Genomic DNA, 26062 nt, shown 5'->3' on the forward strand with positions numbered 1-26062 from the left:
CACATTCCTGCAGTGTTAGTCAAGGGAAACAGATCTATCTCTTATATCAGTACTTGATCAATGAGAGGCTTCTCATCTGCACATTATGTTTTATATATGTGGCAAACTTAATAAATGCATATGGCCAAACATACTTAAAACCGTGGTAATGCTGGGAAACTTTTTGCCAACTGTGTGGGGAAAAAAAGTGAAATATGTGCTGGAACGTTGGAAAACTCTGCATTGGATTGGAGCAGGCAGATGAGGATTAGATTGTCTCCCTGTGTCGTGAACCAAAAAAAGTAGCAAGAAAACACAACACCATTCAAGCTCACAATTTCTTGCAGATGACAGCTGAACTCTACCTGGGTTAGATTACAAGATTTAGTTTCACAGATACAAGAGAGGTCCATTGATGATAGATGATGCAAGGGTTCCACAAACTTTTTTAGGACACATCTGACAGGTGTAATTTATCTATTACATTTTCATTAACTTTATCTCTATACTGAAGAACATTTTAGTGAAATATGAGGGAGGGGGTCCATTTGTTGGGGTCATTTGTTCTTTTATTTCCTGTTTTCCTTGACATATTATTTTGGGTATGCCTGCTTATCAGTTTCATGTCATTTTCATAAGGCTCATGGTTGGCCACAAAGAAGAGGATAAATATTAACAAAGACACGAGTGTGAGCTATAAAAGCAAAGAGAGAATAGACCTTATCTTTTATTTCCTGGTGTCACAGCTTTGCAGTGTAATGTAATTATGCACTGAAACAGAACTGGCAGTTCAGTATACTGTATGTTGATTCAGTAGCTGATGGATTCAGTGAAGGATTCATCAGACTGATTCAGACTGCTAACTGAGATGGTCAAATATCTATTGGTGTTTTTTCACACTTGAAGGGTACGCCACAAAGTTCTAAACAACTGTCAGCTTTTTAATAAAAGGTCTACAATGGTCACTTCAAGGAATTAATTTTAATGTTTATGATCATGAAAATCCAGAGTGACAGGTCACAATTAATTTTAATGCTAATGCTGGCGGGAGAGTTCAAGTTTCATGTTTTAATTTCTTTTCACCTTTTAATTTTTTATTAAATTATTATAACTTAACTTCAACTTCTCTTTGGTGATGTATGCCAGGTTTCCAATCTTTTAGTGCAACTGACTGCAAGCTCACATTTAGATCCAGTTAACAACTGATGTAAGTCACAAAACGGAAGACCTGTCATCGCACGCTGCCATCTAAACTTTATACTTCAAAGCTTGTCACCAGTTTCCTCAGTGAGCAATCAGATGACTCTGAACATTTTCAGTTGAAAGGTTTCTATCATATGACTGATGAGCATGAAAGAACTTCCTTTTCCTCCCCTCTTCCTGGTACATTCCATGGTCAAGCCCATTGAAAGGTATGCCCACTAAGTGATGTGAGGTCTACTGAAGGGCAGCAATGGCCTTAACAATGATTTTAATTGGAAATAATATTACTTTATGATCTGGGGGATTTGTGGAACGGCCATTCTGTGGAATGTGAGTGTTCAAAATTCTTGCCTTCATTAGAGAATTAGAGCTTAAATCTTCTCTATGATTTGGAATTTGAAGAGAGTGGTCTAAGACGTTTGAGTTGCATCACAGACAAGTCAAACGTTGCCAGAAAGACTATAAACCTTGTATGCTCTTGAGAGTTCACAGTCATTTGGTTGCATGTATTTGAAGTTTCTGACCTGAAAGACAAAGAGAGTTTTCTTTTTGCAAGTATAGATCGTTATTATGTGCATAATTTTAAACCTCAAAGCAAATTCAACCTTCTTTTTTAAAGTTCAGATACGGCATCTTCAGACAATGTGTCATCATCTCATGTCACAAGGCTCTGCAAGCTAAAAGGGAATAATTTTAATGTGTTTTATTGAAAAAAAAAAAACTTGATGGGAGTTATTTGGATAGCTAGGATTGAATTTAGTTGACCAGCAGAGACAAGCAAATAACGAAAGTCAACTGAAACTAGAATATGAGGGTCCGGGGTCAAGAGGTGACTTCATGCATAAATGGAGTGCAGTCAACCAACATATACCTAATAATCAGTATTACATCGCTGGAAGCTTATAGGGAAGACTAGGCATGTGTAAATTGCCATAGTTGATCGATTGGCTGATCAATAACAAGCAGAGTGTGCCGATCCAGACTACTGTATGTAGTGATTGCAGCCTTTAGCAATATTGTTATGATGTCTGTCCCAAATGCAATGCCTATATGGCAAGACTGATTTCTATTTCTGCCTGTTTGGAAAGACTGGTCATCCACGTGACATGAATAAATCTGTTACATGATGAACAGATATATTTGGTTCCATTTGCTTGTGCTTATGTTAACTGAGTAAGGTAAAATGGGGCTAAATGTTAGATCTGATTAGCTCAAATTTAATTTTTGCTGTTGCATGTGATGACCTTGAGGTAAAATTTACACTTCACAGTGACAAACAGGTGTTTTGGAAAAGGTTATGGTGCTTGCTTTTATTTACTGTTTGGGGAGAAAACACTAGCACCACCTGAAGCATACTCAGGGGGATTTATTGTGGATGTCAGTCAGTGGAAGTTTCTTCAGCATAATGGAGCAGAACAGTAGAAAGCTGTGCCGATGGGTGGAGAATGTCCTGTTTAGGGAAGCATGGCATCTTTTGCAAATGTTTTTGTAAATGGCATTTCCTTTCCATGAACTCTAGGGATATTTTGAAGAACGGATTGATGTTATAATAAGGCAGAGAAAAGATAAGAGGATTGAAAGGATAAAAGGAAAAGGAAATAAGACAAGTTATGACTCATGTTATGTAATCTGTCCTCCTGGAAGATGAAATGAGACCACACTGGCCCACACACCTTGAATTTTTGATTTACTGTGTGACGCAATTGATAGAAGCAAAGTTAATCATTTCTTTTGCACCGCTGCACTATTCAAATTTGAATATGTGTCACTTTGTGCTACAAACGATGAATGAAAGTTATCTAAAGCGAGACATTACCATTCAAAAAAGTTGGTATAATTTTTTTTATGTTTCTGAAAAACATCTTTTTTGCTCACCATGGCTGCATTATTTGACCAAAAATACAGTGAAGTCAGTAATATTGTAAAATATAAGCACAGTTATAAATAAAACAATTTTTAAAAAAATATAATTTATTTCTGTGATGGCAAAGCTGAATTTTCAGTAGCCATTACTCCAGTCTTTAGTGTCCTGAAGAAATCATGATCAGTGTTGAAAACAGTTATGCTGCTTTAATTTTTTTTTGCTTCTATTGATTATTTGATCAATAGAAAGATAGCATTTATTTGAAATAGAAATCTTTAGTAACATCACAAATTTCTTAACTGTCACTTTTAATTAATTGAATGCAGCCTTGAAAATTGAGCACATGTATGCTATACTAAAAATGGATTCTTCCATTTTAAAGCAATTTAAACATTGCAGAAGCTCTGTTTTCTCAAGCTTTTAGATATTATAGCTGTATAACATCGGCTAGATTGTTTTTGATTGACTGTAATGTGCAGTAAGCTACAGGTCCTTCTCAAAAAATTAGCATATTGTGAAAAAGTTCATTATTTTCCATAATGTAATGATAAAAATTAAACTTTCATATATTTTAGATTCATTGCACACCAACTGAAATATTTCAGGTCTTTTATTGTTTTAATACTGATGATTTTGGCATACAGCTCATGAAAACCCAAAATTCCTATCTCAAAAAATTAGCATATTTCATCCGACCAATAAAAGAAAAGTGTTTTTAATACAAAAAATGTCAACCTTCAAATAATTATGTTCAGTTATGCACTCAATACTTGGTCGGGAATTCTTTTGCAGAAATGACTGCTTCAATGCGGCGTGGCATGGAGGCAATCAGCCTGTGGCACTGCTGAGGTGTTATGGAGGCCCAGGATGCTTCGATAGCGGCCTTAAGCTCATCCAGAGTGTTGGGTCTTGCGTCTCTCAACTTTCTCTTCACAATATCCCACAGATTCTCTATGGGGTTCAGGTCAGGAGAGTTGGCAGGCCAATTGAGCACAGTAATACCATGGTCAGTAAACCATTTACCAGTGGTTTTGGCACTGTGAGCAGGTGCCAGGTCGTGCTGAAAAACGAAATCTTCATCTCCATAAAGCTTTTCAGCAGATGGAAGCATGAAGTGCTCCAAAATCTCCTGATAGCTAGCTGCATTGACCCTGCCCTTGATAAAAACACAGTGGACCAACACCAGCAGCTGACATGGCACCCCAGACCATCACTGACTGTGGGTACTTGACACTGGACTTCAGGCATTTTGGCATTCCCTTCTCCCCAGTCTTCCTCCAGACTCTATCACCTTGATTTCCGAATGACATGCAAAATTTGCTTTCATCCGAAAAAAGTACTTTGGACCACTGAGCAACAGTCCAGTGCTGCTTCTCTGTAGCCCAGGTCAGGCGCTTCTGCCGCTGTTTCTGGTTCAAAAGCACACGCCTGTGCACGGTGGCTCTGGATGTTTCTACTCCAGACTCAGTCCACTGCTTCCGCAGGTCCCCCAAGGTCTGGAATCGGTCCTTCTCCACAATCTTCCTCAGGGTCGGGTCACCTCTTCTCTTTGTGCAGCGTTTTTTTTGCCACACTTTTTCCTTCCCACAGACTTCCCACTGAGGTGCCTTGATACAGCACTCTGGGAACAGCCTATTCGTTCAGAAATTTCTTTCTGTGTCTTACCCTCTGGCTTGAGGGTGTCAATGATGGCCTTCTGGACAGCAGTCAGGTCGGCAGTCTTACCCATGATTGCGGTTTTGAGTAATGAACCAGGCTGGGAGTTTTTAAAAGCATCAGGAATCTTTTGCAGGTGTTTAGAGTTAATTAGTTGATTCAGATGATTAGGTTAATAGCTCGTTTAGAGAACCTTTTCATGATATGCTAATTTTTTGAGATTTTTTGAGAATTTTGGGTTTTCATGAGCTGTATGCCAAAATAATCAGTATTAAAACAATAAAAGACCTGAAATATTTCAGTTGGTGTGCAATGAATCTAAAATATATGAAAGTTTAATTTTTATCATTACATTATGGAAAATAATGAACTTTTTCACAATATGCTAATTTTTTGAGAAGGACCTGTATAATGTCTGCTCAGTTGACTCAACATAATAGTGCTCAGTTAGATGTTAGTGTGTATATATTTATTATGGATTGTTCAGCTGTTCTATATTAATATGCACAGTAGCATCATTGTTGATTATGGTCAGGTTTAATTAGGCAGTAGCGTTAATAAAGAGTATTACATCAACCCACAATATCTTTGAGTTGCGTGGAACCAAAGCATTACTCCAGATATTCACGTTCTCTCTATTTTCTCTCTTTCTGTCTCCACTATCTGCCGATACGCTGCTTCTCACTGCAAGAGAAAATAAACACTGTACCAGCAGTAATCAGAGCACTTAAACATGGATCATTTCCCCTGTCTATAACTGTACTGCAACATGAACGCTAGTCATTGCTACCTTTTCCCCCTCAGCATGTCTAGACAGAGCTTTGAATCTTCAGAGGACATGATCCATCATGAGAAAAGTATGAGGGTAAGGAGTGGAACAGGTGAATGTTATGACTCATAAGTGATTCCTGATAAAGAAAAAAAGTCTTGTGCTGGAGATGTAAAGGTGTACTTTTTTAAAAGAAAAAATATATGTACTCATATTCTTTATTTTTAGTGCCAGAGAAAGTTTAAAGACTGTGGATGAGATTTATTTACGTGTCGAACTTGCCAACTTTGACCTGTAGTGGGCAGTGCAGTCTATAGCTTTAAGTTATAGTCAGCTTCCAGTAATTACACTAAACAGAGGCATGATAACCAATAGCTTTATAAAGAATTGACTTACCAACATTAAGTGATGAGTGTACAAATTCAGACGAGACGGATTTTTAAATCAGATGTCATGGAAAAGTATAAATTTAGTATGTGTCGGTCTTCCTGCATCATCTGAGCATCCGCATCAAACCTGTACACACTGGATTTTACTTCTGTCCACTCTTTTGGGACAGGTCTGTTCCTGTCCCTGTCCATCCTGTATCAGGGTCATATGATCATATTCACCTAAAAGCACTATGTTACGGCCAAAACAGGAAGAGAGCATCCTTGATGTCAGGGTCAGAGGTCAAACACATGAAACTGAGGGGCACTTCTGGTTTAATGGCCGGATATGAACATTTCTCATGTGTATGGAAAACCGCTGGGACAGTCATAACTTTGTTTTGTTTTTTTAAGTGAGAATGAGAGTCCAAAGATTTTCATGGTGTGTTACTGCCAATGATTTATTAGATCTCATATATAAACAGAAATCAAAATGAAATGTTACTGTTTTTTTATTGAAGCACGTCACTGAGGATGAATGTTTCCTGAATCTTACACAGTCCTCCCTGAAATCAGCCAAAAAGGGCTTTTGTTCAGCACCCTTCTAAAATGATGAAAGCTCTTTTGGCAGTCCTGATGTTGTGAAAACAGTATGATTGTGGATGGATGGTATAAGTGATGAAGACATCTGGACTGTATTTTCATCCCTGATGGAGATGGAAGAATCTCCAGAGAGCTCAAGCACATCCAAGCCCTGCAGATGGTAAATTAATGGCAAATCCAAGACATACCGCACACAGCCTCACACCACATTCCAAACACATTATTCAGAGCCACACATTTATCAGCCTGAAAAATTATGTCTACTATTGGTGGCACTGTAGCTATTTTAGGTCAAAGAGGTCCAGGATACCTGGAGAAAAGCTATCCATTGGCTTGGCACTTGCTAAGCACAGGATTGTCAAAAAAAAGACAGGGACAAATATCATCCAGAAATCTGTCACTGTCATCATCTATTAATGAACTTTTTGTGATTTATATTTAGCTAGTAAAAATGTTATTCCATCAGAATTCACAGATACTTTTGAATGAACATCAATCCAGAGAGATGGTGTACACTCTCAGAAATATTTTATGAAATTAAAAATACTTTATTACGATCTGGAGCCTTTAACATCCATGGAAACTTTCCACTGCACAAAGGGTACTTTATAGTGGAAAAAAAGTTATTTAGATTATTAAAATGTTATTTACATGAAGAAAAAAATACTTTTTAGATACTGTACACTGAAAGGTTCTTTGGGGAGCCAAAACTGGTTCTTCTATGGCAGTGGTTCCGAATCCTGGTCTTGGAGAACCCCCAACACTGCACGTTTTTGGTGTCTCTCTTATCTGACACACATTTGAGTTCTTGGAGTCTGCACTAATGAGCTGATGAGTTAAATCAGGTGTGTTTGAATAGGGAGACATCTAAAATGTGCAGTGTTGTGGGTTCTCCAGGACCAGGATTGGGAACCACTGTTCTGCATTGAAAACCCCTGTTTTGGAACCTTTATTTTTAAGAGTGTAGTTATGGCATTTACCAGCAGGGGCTAACTGCTTCATGCTAACCAGGCCAAGGGCCAAACCAGGGGCACTTGTTCCAGGGCCATGTTTGTCTATAACAGTTTGTTGTTACCTTGTGCTTGTCGGGTCCTTCCTGTGGTCTTGTGTGTCCAAGGTTGAATGAAGACTAGTCCGGATGCTACTAACAGTGCCGCTATCCAGGAGTTCAATCTGTCAGTCTGTCAGCTAGCTGCACAGAAGTACTTTAATAGGATCATTTGCTGAGCCATCAGGCACTGACCAAACAAACATCACAAATATACTCTCACCCACGCACAACACAGGTGCCACTAGTGAAAATACTTGTTATTCAAATGATTACAAATTATGTTACATTGAATTTGACAATTTCTTAGTAATTAGCATGCATAAAGAAGCGCCTTGCCCATTCAAACTGTTAATTTAAATCAGTTATGTTATTTTAGGATTTTAACCCAGGTCTCTTTGCAAGTTACACAAAAACTCCACTACTAGACAAAACTACTAAGTCAGAACTGCCAAAGGTGCCTCTTTAAAACAAATTGGTGCATGACACTCCTGGCACTTGAGCTGACATGAGTGCCTCAGGTTTATGCAAGACCTGATGATCATGTCATCCAGCATGATTTAAGAATCATCTTGTGCTTTAATAGAAACAAACATATTTTTTCAAATTACATTTAAATATTCATTCAGCAAGGATGGATCAAAGAATGCATAAAAATGTGATAAAGACATTTACAAAAGATTTCTATTTCAAATAAATGCTGCTCTTTTAAACTTTCTATTCATTAAAAAATCTTGACAAAATGTATCAGTTTCCACAAACATTTTAAGCAGCACAACTTTTTTCAAACATTGATAATAAAAAATGTTTCTTGTGCAGCAAATCAGCATATTAGCATGATTTCTGAAGGATCAGGTGACACTGAAGACTGGAGTAATGATGCTGAAAATTCAGCTTTGCATTGCTGGAATAAATTCTATTTTAAAATAAGTTATTCTAAAAAGTAATATTATTTCACAACATTACTGTTTACTCTATTTTTGATGAATGCAGCCTTGAAGAGCATTAAAGACTTTAAAGATAAAAACTGAAAACTACTTCTAAAACAACCAACCAACCAAACAAGAAAAAAAAGAAATACCCCAAACCTTTGAATGGTAATATTTAACTGGATTTGAAATTTCAATGCAGTGTCAGACTTTTGAACTTTTCCCACACTATTCCCAGTTTAGAACACACTGAGCACAAAGACTCTTACAGTATCATGAAAAAGTGGAATCTGTGTAACAGATAAAATTGAGATCTGTGAGGTCAGCACAATCTTTATGTGTATGTGCTCATCACGAGGCAGCTAGTTTATGAATGTATAGTGTGTGTTTGAGTTTTACCACTCCACCTTCTGCCTGAAGCCCTCGCATTACTCATTTTTTCCTTCTTTTCCTTTCCTGCTGTCACTGTCTCCCTCTTTCTTCATTATCATGCTCTTCAATTTTTCCTTTGTCCTTGCTATTGTTTTCATTTCTCTGAAGAGGACAGGCTTTCAACAGGAATGAACTTATGAATACACAGAGAAGGAAAAAGGAGTAGAAAGCCTGGGAAGGGAGGACAGTGCGTCTCTAGTGTTTATTACACTGATGATGAGTGACATTCTGACAGGGGAACTCGTTCAAAGCTCTGCTGTATCAGTTTCAGGCTCCTCCCCCTCTGCGCTCCGTCACTGACCGAGTGTTTATGTGAAGTTTGCTCTTGGCAACCCTGGGGCTGCACTCTGATGTACATGAGTACATGGCAGATGGAGAGGACAGACCTCTCTCTCGCTCTTTATCCTTCTCTGCTTCTGTCTGTCTGTCTCATGCTCAGGTCGGATTGGCTGTACCTGTCTGAAGAGTCTCAGGAGATTGCTCATATTCACAGAGTGTGTGTTTCTGTCAGACACACTGCCCGTCTCCCAGTCTGCAGGTAGAGTGAAGGGTGTGTGTGACTCCATTTACATATTCAATGTGCAAAGTTTATGTTTTATTGTGGCTGCAGTTTTTTTACAGTCTGAGACTATAATAAACATGTAGAATATATTCAGTGAATATGTAAATGCAATGGTAAACAGTAAATGCTTGGGGAATAGCATTACTGATAGTGTTTATGATTGCCACATGTGTTTGTTTGAGATGGTGTATAGTGCATTTTGTCTTTGTTATCTGAGTGTGGCTAAATCTGGATTTCACGTTTAAATACCAGCTACCGCATACTGTTTTAGGGAAACATATACAGTCCTTCGGTTGTGTATGTGTACATGTTTCTTGAAGAGTTCGACGGAAGAACGTGGAGGATTTATAGTGTGTATCTACCTAAGGGTTAGTGACATCACACTCTTTTTTTCTTTGTATAGATACATGAAGTTATTCAAAATTGCAGTTTTTGAATCAATTTTTGTTAATTAAGTGGTGCTTAAAGTGAAAAAACTGACAAAAACGCTTACTGCAGATGGTGTAATGGCTGGTATAAAAGTTTCATAAAAGATTGCATTTTTTTAATTAACTTTTTTTTGACAATTCAAAGTCAGAGTGTTAACTGTATTTCAGGGTCAATATGTTTTTTTTAATATCAGATTTTTAGCTTTTATTTAATGAATGTGAATGGAGTAAAACTGAAATGTAATATTTGTAAAAAATAATTGTATTACTTCGAAAAATGTGTTTAAACCTGTGTACACTTGTATTTAAAGTGCAAAGTATTTTACTATTTTTACTTGATGGGTACATGACATTAAATCATAATGTTTTTGTGAAAATATAATGAATTAAAAATGCAAGAACCGTCAACACAAAGATCACATTTCTGGACAAATGTAACTTTACTAAAACAATAGATTTTTTTAATGATCTCAGACTACCTAATTTATCACTGACGCTTATTTAAAAAGGGTGTCTGTTTTGCTTTGCCTTACGTTTTGACATTTATTTAACTAAGATTTTGGTCGATTCTGTGACATCATTCTATTAGGAGACAAATCATAGCAGAGATACAGCAGTCCCCTTTTCTCACAAAAACAAGAGCATTGTGCCTGTTTATGAGACTTTACCGCCTTTGAAGACGTGTTTAAAAATTTTTCATGTCAGTTTCAATGGCTTTAAAACATAAAGCAGACCTCAAATTCCTTGGAAATCAGTTTTCTTTTGTTGACTTTATCCCATCAGGTATATAAATATAACCACTGATTAGGCCACCAGCATTACACACAGAATGATGAATTTAGTATCTTGCTCTGAGGGAACCTTTAGAAAATGATACACACTTAACAGGATGCAGTGGAGGGATGCTGGCAGCCTAAATCAGTCTGAGAACTGAAAAGAGCCCTTGTTCAAAACCTTTGGGCTTCCTTTGATGCTAAGACTGTCCGAGGTTGTCTAATTGTTTTGTTTTGTAGCTTAGAGATCATCCACTGTGTGAGCAGATATTGGGTTTGCCTTTTTGTTTTTGTTCTTAGTATAGCTTAAATGGATAATTCAGAAGGGCTGAATGCCGCCGTTTTATTTTCTCTCATTTATCTTTCAGTTCACTAAATGTGCAGAGAGATAAGTCTGGTCAGTTTGATGTGTTGCTCAAAGAGCAGAGAGGTTCTATGTAACTTTCCATTGTATGGACGCTTAGCTGTTTATGTTCTCACACTTTATTATGCGCTCACATTTATACATATGCATCCAGGCGCACCAAAACAAGCCACAGATGGAAATGCTCACCAGATGTAGTGGAGACTGAATAAACAATAGAAGTTGATCACTGATATATGCATATAATACTCGTTATCATCACAAAAATTATCTGATTTTGTTCCTTTGATAGAAAGACCAGGATTGTTACTGGATTAACTGTTATACAAGCACTTGTAAATTATTTAAAAAGGACATCTGGGAACTATCAGCATGTTTCTAAATACAAGTATTTATAACAAAGTTCTCATGAGGGACCATGAGCCAGGTTTTAAGGATCAGGAGACAAATATGGTCAGAGCTCAAGAAGTATATGAAGTGGAAATCGGACAAGAATTCTGAACGGAAATGAGAGCATGCACTGAGAAAGACTTTTTAAGGAATAAGCTATTGTTTGTTCTGGATGGCTAAGGAAATCTCTTCAAAGTGAAGTGAAGTAGTTTCACAAAACTGTTTACTTTATTGTTCTAGTACTCGAGCGGTCTTACAACAATATTTATGGACCTCTGATGTTTTTATCTGGGTCTTGTCATGCACTCAGGTATGTCTGCACTTGGATTATTTGTCTCAGACATGAATGCAAGAACCTGATTTACACATGGACATGTTGGAACAGCCTGTTATTTTCCCTGTCAAATATACATTTCTGCCATTACAGGAACATCGTTCCAGCACAATATACACTCAGTAATAACCAGTGATTGGCTATGATCCAAATTTCTCACAATTGCAATTGAGATATAAAAAGGTCAGAATTGTGGTTAAAAAGTCATTTAATTGTTAATTCTGCTGTGGAAACCGACTTCCATACGATCATGATTAGTTGTGTAAATATTTGTATAGGTCTTGGTCTTTTCATGGACTGACGGGGCTTCCTCCATACAGTCTTGTCTTATACTAGACTATTTCTGGTCTCCTCCCTCTGGTATCTCAAGATGTGCTTGGGTTAGTAGGGTTTGATGTATATTTTGAGTTGTCTTGTGTTGTTTTAATTTTTTCATTTTTGCACAGAGAAATACGGATCATTGTTCAGAGTGTGTTTTTTCTGAGCTGATATACTCAAAAATTAGCTTATCAATCATGGTCTTTACCAGCATATACTTAATTTAGCCTGAATAATAACATATACATTCAAAAATGTTGTTTTTTCTTCTTTGTAATTTGAGACATTAACACAAGACTCCTGATACGTCAAATAGGATTTTTTAATAGGATAATTTGTCATGAGTGTTTGGTTTTATGAAGGCAAGTGTTTCTCACAAAAGCCTTTGTGTCCAGTAAATGAGCACAATACTCTTGATGAATGATGGGTGTTTAGGTTTCAGTGGGCTTTGAAGCATGGCGCAATGCTACATGTGTTTGTGTTTTGCTCTTCCCTTCATTCCTGACCTTCACTTTTTTATTTTAAAAGCAGGGACAATGTATGTGAGAAAGAGAAGGGCATATGAAAAAGAGCTAGGGAGGAGGGGAAAGGGAAAAAGACTTTGTGGCTTGCATTACCCTGAGGCCTCTCTCATCCTGCCACCCAGAAATCGCAGCCACAGTAGTTTTTTCACAGTATGTTTTTTTCTTGTAAGAACATCACTTATATCTTATATCTCAAAGATCCTGTAAAGGCATGTTTACAGTTCCATAATAAAAAAGCCTCATTAATGCACATTGTTTGTATATGAATATGAATAGCGAAAAGAGATGCCCTCAGTAATACCAGTTTCCAGTAGTTTGTAATTTGTGGGTATAGTTTCTACATTAATTTCAACTACTGGTATCAACAGGGTGTTTGATGGATCTCATGCTTTTTTCACTGATCTCTATTATCATCAAAATGAACAGAGCACAGCCTGTAACCTCTGTCATTTTCTCGGCGCACTCCTGCTTTTAAGTAAACCCCAGTGAGATGGACAACTCACACGTTTGTTTAAACAGTGAATGATTGGAGCTTTATAACCAGAGAATCAGGCCAAATGGCCTCATGCAAGTTCAGTCACTTCTTGATTGTTTTTGGAGGCGTACTCTCAATGTTTTGATTTGAACAACTTTAACAATTTAAGTGTACTTGATACTTAAAATGAGACTTAAAAATTGGATATGTACACTTTCAGGTTGACATCTCTCGGTTAAAGAGAACAAGACATTATGTTTTGGTTTGTTATTCTAGCAGTATTCAAATAAGCACTGTGGCTGATCACAAGCAAGTTTCCTTTCTGTAACTGTTTTTTCTTCTCATTGTCATCACATTAGATGTGCTAACACATACGACTTCACACAGGATGTATGCTGTCAGAGGAATTATTTTGGTCAAAAAAAAAGTCCACTAGCTATTGTATGTTTACCCAATACAGTGCTGCTGCCAAATCTAAAAGTAGCCGTTATTGAATCCAAATTAAACAGAGAAGCTCAAATAGTGTTTTTCTCATATAGCATGTTTTAAGTACTTAGACCTTTAGGCTTTTTGTGTTTTTAGTAACCCAGACAGGGCCTTTTAGGGCATGTTTATCCAGACGTGTTCCTATTAGGGAGAAATATTTAAAACTATGAATGTCTAAAAATCTCTCTTAAAGTCTGTTGGAAGTGGTTTCACACCTTAAGATTGCACAATATTTGATGGTTGGTTTGTAAGAGGTGTGCAAAGCACTTTAACCGCAGTATATCACTTTCAGCAGGGTAAATCCTGCTCTTGGTGATATGCCTGGCTGCAGAATTCCAACTCTGATCAAACACACGTGAATCAGCTTCCCTTTAAAATGACAAACGTGTGTTCGAGCCAGGCCGCAACCAAACTCTGCAAAAAGGCATGCTGAGACCGAAAGTAACGCCTTCACTGTTTCACTTCTGCTTTGTTTTTCTGTCTGTCTATATCTCAGGGTGACTATACGTGGGCCACCATGCTGGGACAGAGCGTGAGGCTGCTGCCTGTTTCCATCCAAAGCCTCTCGGAGCTGGAGAGAGCACGTCTGCAGGAAGTGGCCCTTTACCACTTGGAAAGAAGAGACCTGGACTTTAAGATCAGCATCCCTAGAGGTACATTCCAAATGTCTTGTTTTGTGATGGCTGGTAATCATGCATGACAGGAGAAGTGCATAGATTTAAATACTATGTTATAAATTGCTTGAGTCACAGTCTAGATATGATTTTTTCAGACAGATGCTTATCGAATTCCCAAGAAACCAATGCAGATATTACATTACACACAGTCAATTCATAGGGATTTCAGAGGGATTTCTGATAGTAAATCTACCAGATAAGACTGCTGAGAGGTGAAAGTGAGATTTGTGAGATTTGTGCGTAGTTATAAATAGACTTATCTCTCTCTCTCTTTTATAGACATATCTTTTGTTGTTGACGCCAAAGACTGTGTTTCCAAAAACAAATTCATGCGTCACTTGGTGGAAGTCGCCAAATTAGGCAAACGCCAGCATGGACAGATTGTGTGACATGTCCTTATCCCTGAAATCCAAGAGCAAAACTGTGAAATATAAAACAATAGAACTTAGCCCAGTATTTGTTCCATGTGTTTGCCTTCTGCTGCAGTTTATGCCATTAGCAATATTGTTGAGCCTTTGCAATTCATTGGACTCATACATTTCATAATACATGGCAATATTTGGTTTTAAAGACGTTTTGTGTGCACTTGTACAATAAACAGTTTTGGTACTGCTGAGTTGCCTTTTAGGTCAAAAAGCAAAATCAGTTTATTGGAGAGTTCACAAATATTATTAAATAAACAACAATAATTAACAAAACCACCTCTGTTTATTGTTTGATAATGTGAGATGGCATTTTGTTATCATGTGAGAGTCTCCTTATGTCCCACTATGGATGGGAAGTGCTATTCCCAGCACGTAGAAGCAGCTCCACACGATCAGATGAGATCAGATCAGAGAAGGTCATCCTCTGTTCTCTATAGTGCAGTTTTCAACTGGTCATCTGTGAGAAGACCTCAGCCAGCACTTTAGCCGACCCATGGGGAAGCAGCCACCACGATTTATGGGAATAGTTATGGAACATTTTCCTCCCAAAGGAGAAATCTGTCAGATTCAGCCTGGTGGTTTATTTAGCTGTTCCTCTTGGAATTGTCATCAATGTGTTTGGCAGCTATTTTTGGGGAAGATGAATGTCCTTTGGAGAGTTAAATGAAACTTTGTGAAATGCACTTAAGAGAATTAGAAAAGCATGTCATGAGTGACTGACCTCTCTGTTTGGCTTTGGTTATTTTCTGGTGTGTTTGTGGTTATTTAAAAGTTAAGTACTTTAAACATTTAGCATTTTGTCTGTAATTCCTAATCTTTATGTACTGTTGCAGCCTGAAGCTGTTGTCATGGTTTTGTTTTAGTCTCTTGCTTTATAAAAGTGGCTCCTTTACTTTGTTTTCAATCTTTGCTGTGGCCCGAAGAGATTATTTATCCTGAATCAGGCTTGTATCTCAGCATGCTCTCTGTTCATTCCCCAATGATCCTCTCTCTGATGGGGGCTTTAGACCATGATGTCTTGGCATGTGGGGAGAGTAGGGGGCAGTTGCCATGGAAATAAACTCTCATTTCCTGCAGCCATGGTAATATGACCCTCACCTTAAGCCCCTCTGGATGTGCTACAATCCCCTTTCGTTTTCTCTATCTCTCTGGACATCTTAGCAGAGCATCTTTTAAACCTTTTTCCCCTCAGCTCAATAACTCAGACCTCTTCTGATTCAAACAAGTAAAAGTATATCTGTAAGTTAAAGACGTAACAAAATGGAACCAAATTACCAGCACTCACAGACAGGAAGAGGTTTGAGTGTAAACATGTCTGTTGGTTTGAGTTTAAAACGTTGCACCACTGTGGGGGAAGTTTTAACCTAGTAAAGGGAACAGCTATTCATCACATTTTTACTGTTCTCCTGAGGGTCCGTATATAGACAGAGTACATCAGAGTTATGAAAACACACAGACAAAAGGTGTTTTAGTTTAGCTCCAAATTTGGAAAGAATACTCTTTCTTTACAGCAATAAATGAAGGATAATTGTGGTTGGTTATCTATGTAGGAAATGTTTCTGCTTCTAATTTTGGCTTACTCACTAATATAGGTTTTATATAGTGCTATAGTGTTTGCTTTGCCAGCTCTCTGGCCATTCCTGGAGATTCCACTTTACTATCAGCCATCTAAATGGAACACATTTTATTTTTGGGAATGGAAGACTTGTTGTAACATGCATCAGTTTAGGTGTTATGTGCCTTTACCTATATTACATGTTTTAAGCATAAGATTTACATTTTTATACAATACTGTTTAAAAGCTATTTATTTATTTTTAGAAATTAATACTTTTATTTTGCAAGACGATTTAAATTTACCAGAAGTTACAGTAAACACATTTAAAATGTTCTATTTAACAAAAAATCTATTTAAATTTATTTAATTGTTCATCAAACTATCTAGAATAAAAATGCATCATGGTTTTAACAAAAATATTAAGCAGCACGGCTGTTTTCAACAGAATAATAAGAAATGTTACTGGAGCATTAAATCAGCAGAATGATTTAATATTTAATATTAGAATGATTTTTGAAGGATCATGTTACACTGCTTTTAGTGAAAAATTCAGATTTGCCCTCAGAAATAATTTACATCTTAAAAATATTACAAATTGAAAACAGTTATTTTAAATTGTAATAACAGTTGACATTATAACTATTTTACTTACATTTATTTGATTTTTGATCAAATAAATTAAGCTTTGGCAGGCATAAGAGATTTTCAAAAACAAAAAAATTAGACTTTTGTGTAGGTGTCTACACAATAGCAACAATAATCCTGTTTTTTCTTTTTTTGATCTCCAGAGATTCGTAAAAGGAGGAAATCACTACGGAGAAAGTTTGACTCCTTCTCAAAAGAAAAGAAAGAGCGAGGTAAGAGATGCTTTTATGTCATTTTTTCAAATAAATCTCATGTAACGTGTAAATGACTAGGAAGGCAATGGTTTAAACTTTAGAAAATTCCAAAGAAAACATGGTTTGTCTTTGTGATCATTTTTTAATGAAAAAAGAATAACTTCCTCTGAAGTGCCTTTCTATTTTTGCCAAGGTCTACCATCAGCTATGTAGCTATGGCACTGCATTAGCAAATAAGTCTGGCTCCATTCTAGTACATAATGGTCACTTCTCAAGAGAAACAAAATCAAGCCCCACCGTACATTTTTCTTGTTGAATATCCCATTTTACTTTTAAATATGCCACTTTATGGAAGTAAAATCGGATTGTGTTTAAGTGCACCATGTTTGTCAGACAGCATTCCTGAGCTCATACAGTCTTGTAATCTTTGTTACACAAACAACCAATAAAACATATAGACTTAAATGTCAAGTCTTTAAGTATTTGCTTTAAGATTATTTTAAACTACAAACAAATGATAGTGAAACTGCATTTCAAATTTCATCCAAATGCCAACTTACATTTGTCAACTTATATATAACAACTTCATGACGTCATTGTTAAACCGTTATTACCGTACTACAAACGTCATTCTTTGGTGATGCTGGTGGACAGTAATGGTAGACTATAAATGGCTGTTCCCTCTGTGGATCCTCTGACTCTAGTTGCCAGGACTGTTTGGTGTGTCACAGTTCTTGCAAATCCCACAGGCCTTTAAGACACACAGCTTTAAGACTTTAATATGCGAGACAATGTGTGCATCCCTGTGAATGCAATGCATATACATTGTTTTCTCTGTATTTTGTATTCATCTTTGTTTTTATCTTTTTTGTAGGATCATTTAATGTGGAAGTGAAGCAGTCAGTCAAGTTTACATTATTTACTAAACTGATTTTCACTTTGATTAAAAAAATAAATAACAAACATGATTAATGTAACAATTTCAAAGAAAAAAGGATGTTTTGTTATAGCTTTTGGAGCAAGGGCGCCACAGTCTTGCAGTAACACAGCGTCTTAACGTCATGGGGATTGGTTTGCTCCATTGGCCAGTGAAGTAACAAGCATTTCTTTCCTTTTGAACACACAAATATGCTTGGTTTTCAGTATCACCATAAACTGGATGAATATCCAACATCAAACCATCTAAATCACAAAGTTTTGATGATTCGTGGTATCCTAAACATTGTTTTCATAAAGCAAGGTGCAACGTGATGTAAAAAAAACGCTTCATACTACAGTATATCATTCATGTCACATCTTATTGTTATGTCAAACCTTTTAGACATATTTGCATTCACTGGCTCGTTCACTGTTAGTGATATGTAACTAATTTTATGTTCACCTTTGAGTACAAATAAACCTGCTGTTAACACAAAGCTAAAACTAATCACCTATCTGAACGATCGGGCTAGTGCTACATCCTCAAGAAAGTTTATCATTCTGACGCGTTTGAAGTCTTGTCAGTTTAAACATTAAAGTGTTTTAAGCCATTCAAGCATGAGAAAACACGAAAGAGAGGTCACTGCGGTACTCGCGTGCTGTGATAGATTGCACACAAAAAGCCGCAGCTGGGACAGCATTCGAGTACCAAATTAAGTTCTCACAAAAAAATATGTCAGAAGGGCTGTTTTGACGAGTATCCATGTAAAAACGTATTTTTTCCGACCTGCTTTTCACCCCAAACCAGCAGGGGCAAACCAACCCCATGACGTCACACTCTGTACTGCAAGATTATTCAGTTTACTAAATAATGTAAACTTGACTGAGTGCTTCACTTTCTGCTTAAGGGGCTAAAATAGTGGCTACTGACTCATACTGATAACATCTAAACCAGGGGTGTCAAACTCAGTTCCTCGAGGGCCGTAACCCTGCAGAGTTTAGTTCTAACCCTGTTCCAGCACACATATCATGTAGTTTTCAAATAAGCCTAAATGATTAGATTAGCTGGATCAGGTGTGTTTAATGAAGGTTATATCTAAACTGTGCAGGACTGTGGCCCTCCAGGAACTGAGTTTGACACCCTTGATCTAAACGATTCTGAAACCATTCCAATGTGTAAACAGTAAAACCAGTTTTTGTGAGGATGCTCAATAAAAACTTGAGTTGAACTGTTTTCTCTTAAAATATATTTTAAAATGTCAATTCGGCCAAGCTGAATTTTTTAGCATCAATTTCTCTAGTTTCCATGATCCTGATATTAGAAATCATTCTAATATGCCGATTTGGTGCTAAAGAAACATTTGTTATTATCATCAATGTTGAAAACAATGCTTAATCTTTTTGTGGAAACCATGATGCATTTTTTCAGGATTCTTTGATGCATAGAATTTTCAGAAAGATTTTACATGTTACTTTTGATCAAATTAGTGCATCCTTCCTGAAGAAAAGTAGCAATTAAAAAAAAAACACTTTATTTTGATGGTCCTTTTTGAGCATTCTGTTGACAATAAGTAACGTTTCACTTATAACTGTCATTAGATTATTAGTAGACTGTCTGCTTAATATCTGCTAACTCTTTTTTTGTGATGGTCTCCCAACAGATATTCTACTGACTGCATGTAACTTTGCAAGTGCATGTATGCTAGCAAGTCTACTAATATGCTACTAACATTCAAATGAGAGTTAGCAGATATGAAAAGAGCTCAGACTGATCTCAGAGCGGCTCCGGAGTTGCCGGAGCTAAAGCAGCACTTATTCCTGAGTCTGTGGGATTTGTTTGGCCATGTTCTTGGAGTTCAGCCAAACGCCTGCCACCTGCAACCACAGTCTGGCACTTGTTTCCAGCATGTGCGTCAGCTCAAGGTGGCGGGTGGGGAGGGCTGAATGAAGGAAGGTGATAGGGTAGAGCGAGGAATTTATTTAAAGAGGACTCAATCCCCATATTCATCCAGCTTATCAAGGACTAGCAACTAGTGGACCAAACTAACCTGACCTGCGACTAGACTTTTAAGCCCTGGGGCAGAGATAGGAGAAAAGGGATTGTGAGGATAGGAGGGAGGAGAGAGGACAACAAGACTGCTTTGCTTTTGTGTTGCTTTGACAGCCAAAACAGATTAGATGTAACCTCAGTGTAGTCCTGTTAGGGTGTTAAAGATGCTATTTAAAAGAGTGTGCTTTACGTATGCATCATGTCTTTGTACTGTACCTCCCCATCTACATAGATAGAAGTTCAATTACATTTAGGCTGCTTAAGTAGAATATGTCAAATAATGCTTTCTTTGAGGTAAAGCATGTAAGACGTTTTTTTTAAGGTGATATTACATCTCATGTTTTAATTAGTTCTGAAATCGTTTAATTAAATAACTATCAAACTAAAGATATACAAGAGAGGCAAACCTGCAACAGTTGTTTATATATTTTTGTTACTTTATTTTTTATTTCTTTATTTCTTTTTTGTTTTATGTATGTATTTATTTACTTTTCCAAATATGTTTAAGCAGTATGTTGATGTGCCATATGTTGAATAGAGCTTTCTAGATTTAATCCCATTGGGCAGATAAACATGTTTTTGTTCTTAGCACAAGAAAAGCAAACAGCAGCTACACATGAGATCACTCACTGAACAGCACAGGAAGAGTGCATTTAGATACTGAACATATTAAAGCTGAAGATATGTCTGAAACATTATAGTCTTTATATTATACTTTCAAGTCATGTAAAAATCTACATAATGTCTTTTGTGGCCCATAGATCTTAAAAGTGCAGTATCATTCATAGTCCAATAAAAGACAATCAAATATTAACTTTAAAGGAGAGTCCATGTGAAAATTCTGTCATCATTTATTCACTCTCAACCTGAATGATTCTCTTCTCTCTTCTGTGGAACATAAAATATATTTTCTCCATACAATGGAATACAGTTGGCATCAAAACATTCTTCAGAATATCTTCCTTTGTGTTCCATTTTTGTATGAATTATCCTTAATATTTGATTGTCTCTAAGTCTCTTCATATTACAGGTGAATAAGGTAAAAAAAAAAAAAAAAAGATATCACTATGCTTTCCCAGCTGATTAGTCACAGTACATTTAGACAATTATGAGTTTCATAATAAAAATGGGATGTTTAGTGTATGTAAGTGTTACAGAAATTGAGATTGCAGGATTTAAAAAAAATCTCATTTTGAGATAATAAAATAAACAATTAAATGTGTGTTTTGGATGTTTCCTTTCCACTAGTCTGAAAGAAGATGGATGCAAAATCTCAAAATTGACCCGAGAAAAAAAAAAAAAAAAAGGATACGATATAATATAATAATATAGAATATAGGATATAAGAATATAGGAAATAAAAACTATAAGATGAGATAAGACTTGATAATGAGTTAGAGGTTTTTGTGATGACATTTGATATGTGCAGAGTCATTGTTTACTGAAATAAAGAATGAGTTTGACATGTTTCACACACTCCCTTCCTGAAATGTCATGTAAAAATAGTCCAAAACTCGCACTTTATGTTACATCTAAGCAAATAAGCTTTGGAACCTATAGACACTAAATATCAAAATCTATCCATATAATTAAAATGAATTAAATAGTCCATAAGCCTACTGTTAAGGTCATTTGTCGGTTTGGATTCTTCCACAGAGTCTGCAGCCAAAGCATTCGGTATCCCGCTCGCCCAGGTAATTGCAAACGACCGGGCATACAAGCAACGGCTGGATGCCCTGAAAGAGAGCCGACGGGACTGTCTGGACCTGGAGGCCAGTGTTCTTCACTTCCGTGCCGAGAAATGGCAGCACAATGGAAACCAGCCACTGGCCAATACAGTCTTATCACCTGATGCTGCCTCCTCACCAGCACTGGAGGCCCACAGCAAACCTCCCTCATCAGCGTTCATGGACAACACCTCACGCACACACAGACGGGTAAGTGCATTATCTTTAAAACTTCACCAACATCCTCATCTTCTTAAAGCTGTGGTATGTATAATTTTGGTCTTTTGATCTATTAATCAGGAGCTGATTATTAAAACACAGAACCCGGGTCATGTTGAACATCTAACCTGAAAAACATCTGCAGTTCATTATTACACATAACATCAAATGCATAACTTTAGGCCTGACAGCTATACATGATAACACATTTACGTGTGCTATTGCTTTGAGAGATTGTTGCTGACATCTCATACGTCAGCAAAGAAAAGAAGAGGACACTATCTACGCAAATATAAATCAGAGCCAGTAAAAACTCCTTGCTATCACTAACCTGGCATCATTTCATTCAAAGAATTCCCCACGCACCGTCAAGTGCTGATATGGTACATCTCAGATAAAAAAAAAATTAAGAAAAAAGAGATAATTCACTGATCTCATTGACACCTTCACTGTCAATAATAAACTTGATTCAGAAATACAAAAAAAAAAAAAGGTTTATGGAGTCATATTTTGAGATACTGTAAAACAGATGTATAGGCTCTGAAAATGGTATTTAAGAAGGTATAAAGTTAATTTCAAGAATTTCAATTAAAATTTAAATAATAAAATATAGAATTCTAATTAATTGTAATTAAAAGACTAAAAGTAAAAATGTCAGTTCAATTCAAATAAGTTAATTTATGTTTTTATTATATCATTTTCTGATCATAGCACATGATCATTTAAAACTAAACAGTGTTTAAAAAACTCTTTTATTCACTGTGTTTGAACTAAATTGGATAAACACTGAACTAAATTAAACTGAATATTGACACTATTGTCTTCTAGAGATACTTTATAGCTGAAACTGAAGTTGTTTCATAATTGAACTTTAAAACATTTACACTGTTATTTTCCAGTTTATTACTGTACAGCTGCTTTGAAACAATCTGTAATGTATAAAGCACTATATAAAATGTGACTTGACTTAAATGTATGCTATGACCACTTAAATAAATAAAACTGTTAATTTTATCAATGCACAAGAACAGATATCAGAGACAAGTGTAGATTAAGTCATAAGATGGACTGGGCAATACCTTGAACAGTATAGTATTCTTCATCACATTAATAATGGCTGAGATGTTTGTTATTACTGAGTCAGACAGCAGTGGCAGCAGGCAGCGTGGTTCAAGTTATTGTTTGATGGCGTATGGGGGATTTCCATACCTCTCTCAGTATGACTGGAGACAACTTTTCTATGGGTGGCTACATATCAGCAGGAGCCAATGAGATTTATGTCTGTGTCTTTGCCAAATCAAACTCTCGATTCTCTCCGCCCAAACATGGAGAGAGAAAGAGAACAGATTACTGCCTCATTCAGTCATCGTGTTGACATCTGAAAAGCTTTTGTGGAAATCTGTTTACATTTCTTTTGTATACATAGCACAAATAGATTTATTGTGTTCAGATTTATTTTTTCACTGCCTTTGAGCTCTTTTCTGACCAATGTTTCAGGTGTTTATCTGTTTTAATAATTCATTGTAATTGGAACAAGCTTTCGTAGAAATTGATGATGCCATTTTGACCTTTATTGCTTAAGCCTTACGTACAGCATATGCCTTCATTCATCTGTCTTTTTATCATAAATTTTATCTTTTATTTCTCTCTTCCTCTCTGTCAGGGAGGGATGTCTGTGGACTCTATCTCTGATATGGTTGAGAGTCAGTCCAGACTACTTGAAGCTCTGCAGCTCTCTCACCCTAATGAGCTGGAGTTGAAAAAGGCTGCTGGTCACAAACGCAGTCTCAATCCCATCTACAGACAAGTTCCCCGTGTGGTAGAGCGCTGCTGTAAACACATTGAGACCTACGGTGAGCTGCAAACAGCATTACAGCACATGGCCAGTGATTTCTTTAAAAACTGGAAGGACAGGAAGTTGATTTGAAATTTGAAATGGATTGGCAGCTGCAACAGAAGGGAAATTTCATTATTCCAAGGCAACTTCATTCATTTCTGACTGATTAAACATTTCCGTAAATAAAGTGGAATAAGTAAACCATCAAAACGATAAACATTTTGCCACACAGCACCACAAAATATATAACACATTGTTTTCAGACAACTTTATATTGTTTTACTGCCATTTGGAAGTATTAAATTATATTAAATTCAAGGGAAATAAAGTGTTCTTTCACCTTGGTCTATACAATGAAAATTAATGCATTAAATATAATGAAATATACGAATTAAACTCAAAATTCTATATGTAGCATTAGTCTGCATACTATTAAACTAGAATGAAATTGGAAAGTATGTAGATAGAGAGAGAGAGAGAGAGAGAGAGAGAGAGAGAGAGAAAGAGATTCCAGTTTCATTCTAGGTTTCTTTTTTTTCTGTTTATCAAACTTTTTATGATAATAAAAGAAAAAGATACAGGAGAATAGAAACAAATATTTTTCCCACAAAAAAAAAATTATAATTAAAAATAAAAATAAAACCCCCTCAATACATATTTATAGAGTGTATGGTAATTATGCATAGAATAAACTTTGAATCAGATTAGAAACAAAAAATAAAAGTAATCGCCCATGTACATATTCTACACATTTACATCATCAAACAAAACATTACAAATATAAATTATGTAGCTAAAATGCACTTGTACTTAATACACATTTGATCAAAAACAAGCCACGATCATAAGGACATCCTAATGATTAGGTTGGCAGACTACAGAAGAAGAATTTGCATAATCAGAAAAAAACTAATAAAAGGTCTCAAGTTTTAGAAAATATGCCAGTATTGCCCTTTATTGTGTACATATTTCTTTCCAAATAAATGAAGCTCATTACATCTAGCAGCCAGATATCAAAAGATGGAGGAAGATTTTGTTTCCATAGCAGAAGAATGTTGGCAGAAAATCCCAGTAAACCTGTGATATTTGGAGGAATTCCAAAAAGTGCAACCAAAGGATAAGGCTCGATCTTTTTCTTTGTAACAAGAGGAAAAACATTTAATAGCCAAAAAGGAGTTAAGGATGGACATAACCAAAATATTTGTATTTAGTCTGCATGGGCCTTATGGCAACCATATGAGATCAACATCATGTCTAATTTTTGCCAACCTCACTTTTGTCCAAAAACAAAAAATCGATAAATAAATTTTCATTGGATTAGACTATATCGTGCACAAATAGAGCAGGTATAGACATGGGACAAGACCTGGATCCAGATCTCATCTTCAAATGTGAGGCAGAAGTCTGACTCCCACTGTTGCTTAATAAAGGAGAGAGAAGGAGGAGAAATAGAGGAGATCAGCCTGTATAGAGAAGACAATACACTCTTTTTATCTAAAGGTACTTTCGAGAATTTGATCTAGATGGGATTTAGGTGGAAGATTCGGAAGTCAGGAAATGAGTTTTTAACAAAATTTCAGAACTGCAAGTATGTAACAAATGAAGACTAGAAAGGCAAGGGATAATTTTTGTGTCATCTGAGAAAAGGTGGGAAAAAATAATATCAGTGTAGATATCATTGACAACTGAGATACATGCTTTCTGCCAAATATTAAATGCTTGATCAGGGAATACAGGCTCACCAATGGCTTCATTCTAGTTTAATTGTAATTCTGCTTCTGGGTTGGCTGCTGTAATTCAAATTTAAGTTCAAGAGTTTAAAAGGCATTCTCAATTTTAGTTCTGTGTGGTGCACAAACCTGGTTTGAAGACCATAACATTCATCAGAGTGATATGTTTATGAACTGTATGAGTGTAACAATGTTGTGTACAAAATACTGTAAACACAATACTTTTGCGAATTTTGTTCTTTCCCTGAAATATCAGTAAACTAATTTGAATACATCCTCAGGCTAATAGTTCACCATACACCCGGGTTCAGATTGCAAACCCAAATGAGACACCACTCAAAAAACACTAAAATAGATATGAAATCAGGAAAATGAAATATGAACCCAGCAGTTATTTACTATCTTTCTGTCTCTCTTTCTCTAGGGTTAAAAACTTTGGGGATTTTCCGCGTAGGCAGCTCCAAAAAAAGAGTCCGTCAAGTAAGTTTGTCAGTTTCAGGTACTCTCTAGAGCCACATCTTTTCTCTTTCACATGTGGCATGCGCCCCCTGTCTTTCACACTGATTCTACAAACACAC

General features: G+C 36.4%; 1 protein-coding gene across 7 annotated transcripts in view; it reads left to right on the plus strand.

Moving 5' to 3' along the window:
* Window positions 1-26062, plus strand: part of LOC109091785 (rho GTPase-activating protein 6-like) — a 35162-nt gene that overhangs the window by 2883 nt on the left and 6217 nt on the right. For 5 of the 7 annotated variants that reach the window (XM_042760766.1, XM_042760769.1, XM_042760765.1 and 2 more), the window contains 5 exons: window positions 14002-14158; window positions 16953-17021; window positions 21628-21908; window positions 23581-23770; window positions 25909-25964. In XM_042760766.1, the coding sequence (XP_042616700.1) occupies window positions 14002-14158; window positions 16953-17021; window positions 21628-21908; window positions 23581-23770; window positions 25909-25964 (753 nt within the window). Of the gene's footprint in view, window positions 1-9290; window positions 9402-14001; window positions 14159-16952; window positions 17022-21627; window positions 21909-23580; window positions 23771-25908; window positions 25965-26062 lie in introns of all 7 variants that reach the window. The other 2 variants (XM_042760771.1, XM_042760770.1) reach the window with 2 other exon arrangements.

This window comes from Cyprinus carpio, chromosome A7, assembly GCF_018340385.1.
Source record: "Cyprinus carpio isolate SPL01 chromosome A7, ASM1834038v1, whole genome shotgun sequence".
Taxonomy (NCBI): domain Eukaryota; kingdom Metazoa; phylum Chordata; class Actinopteri; order Cypriniformes; family Cyprinidae; genus Cyprinus; species Cyprinus carpio.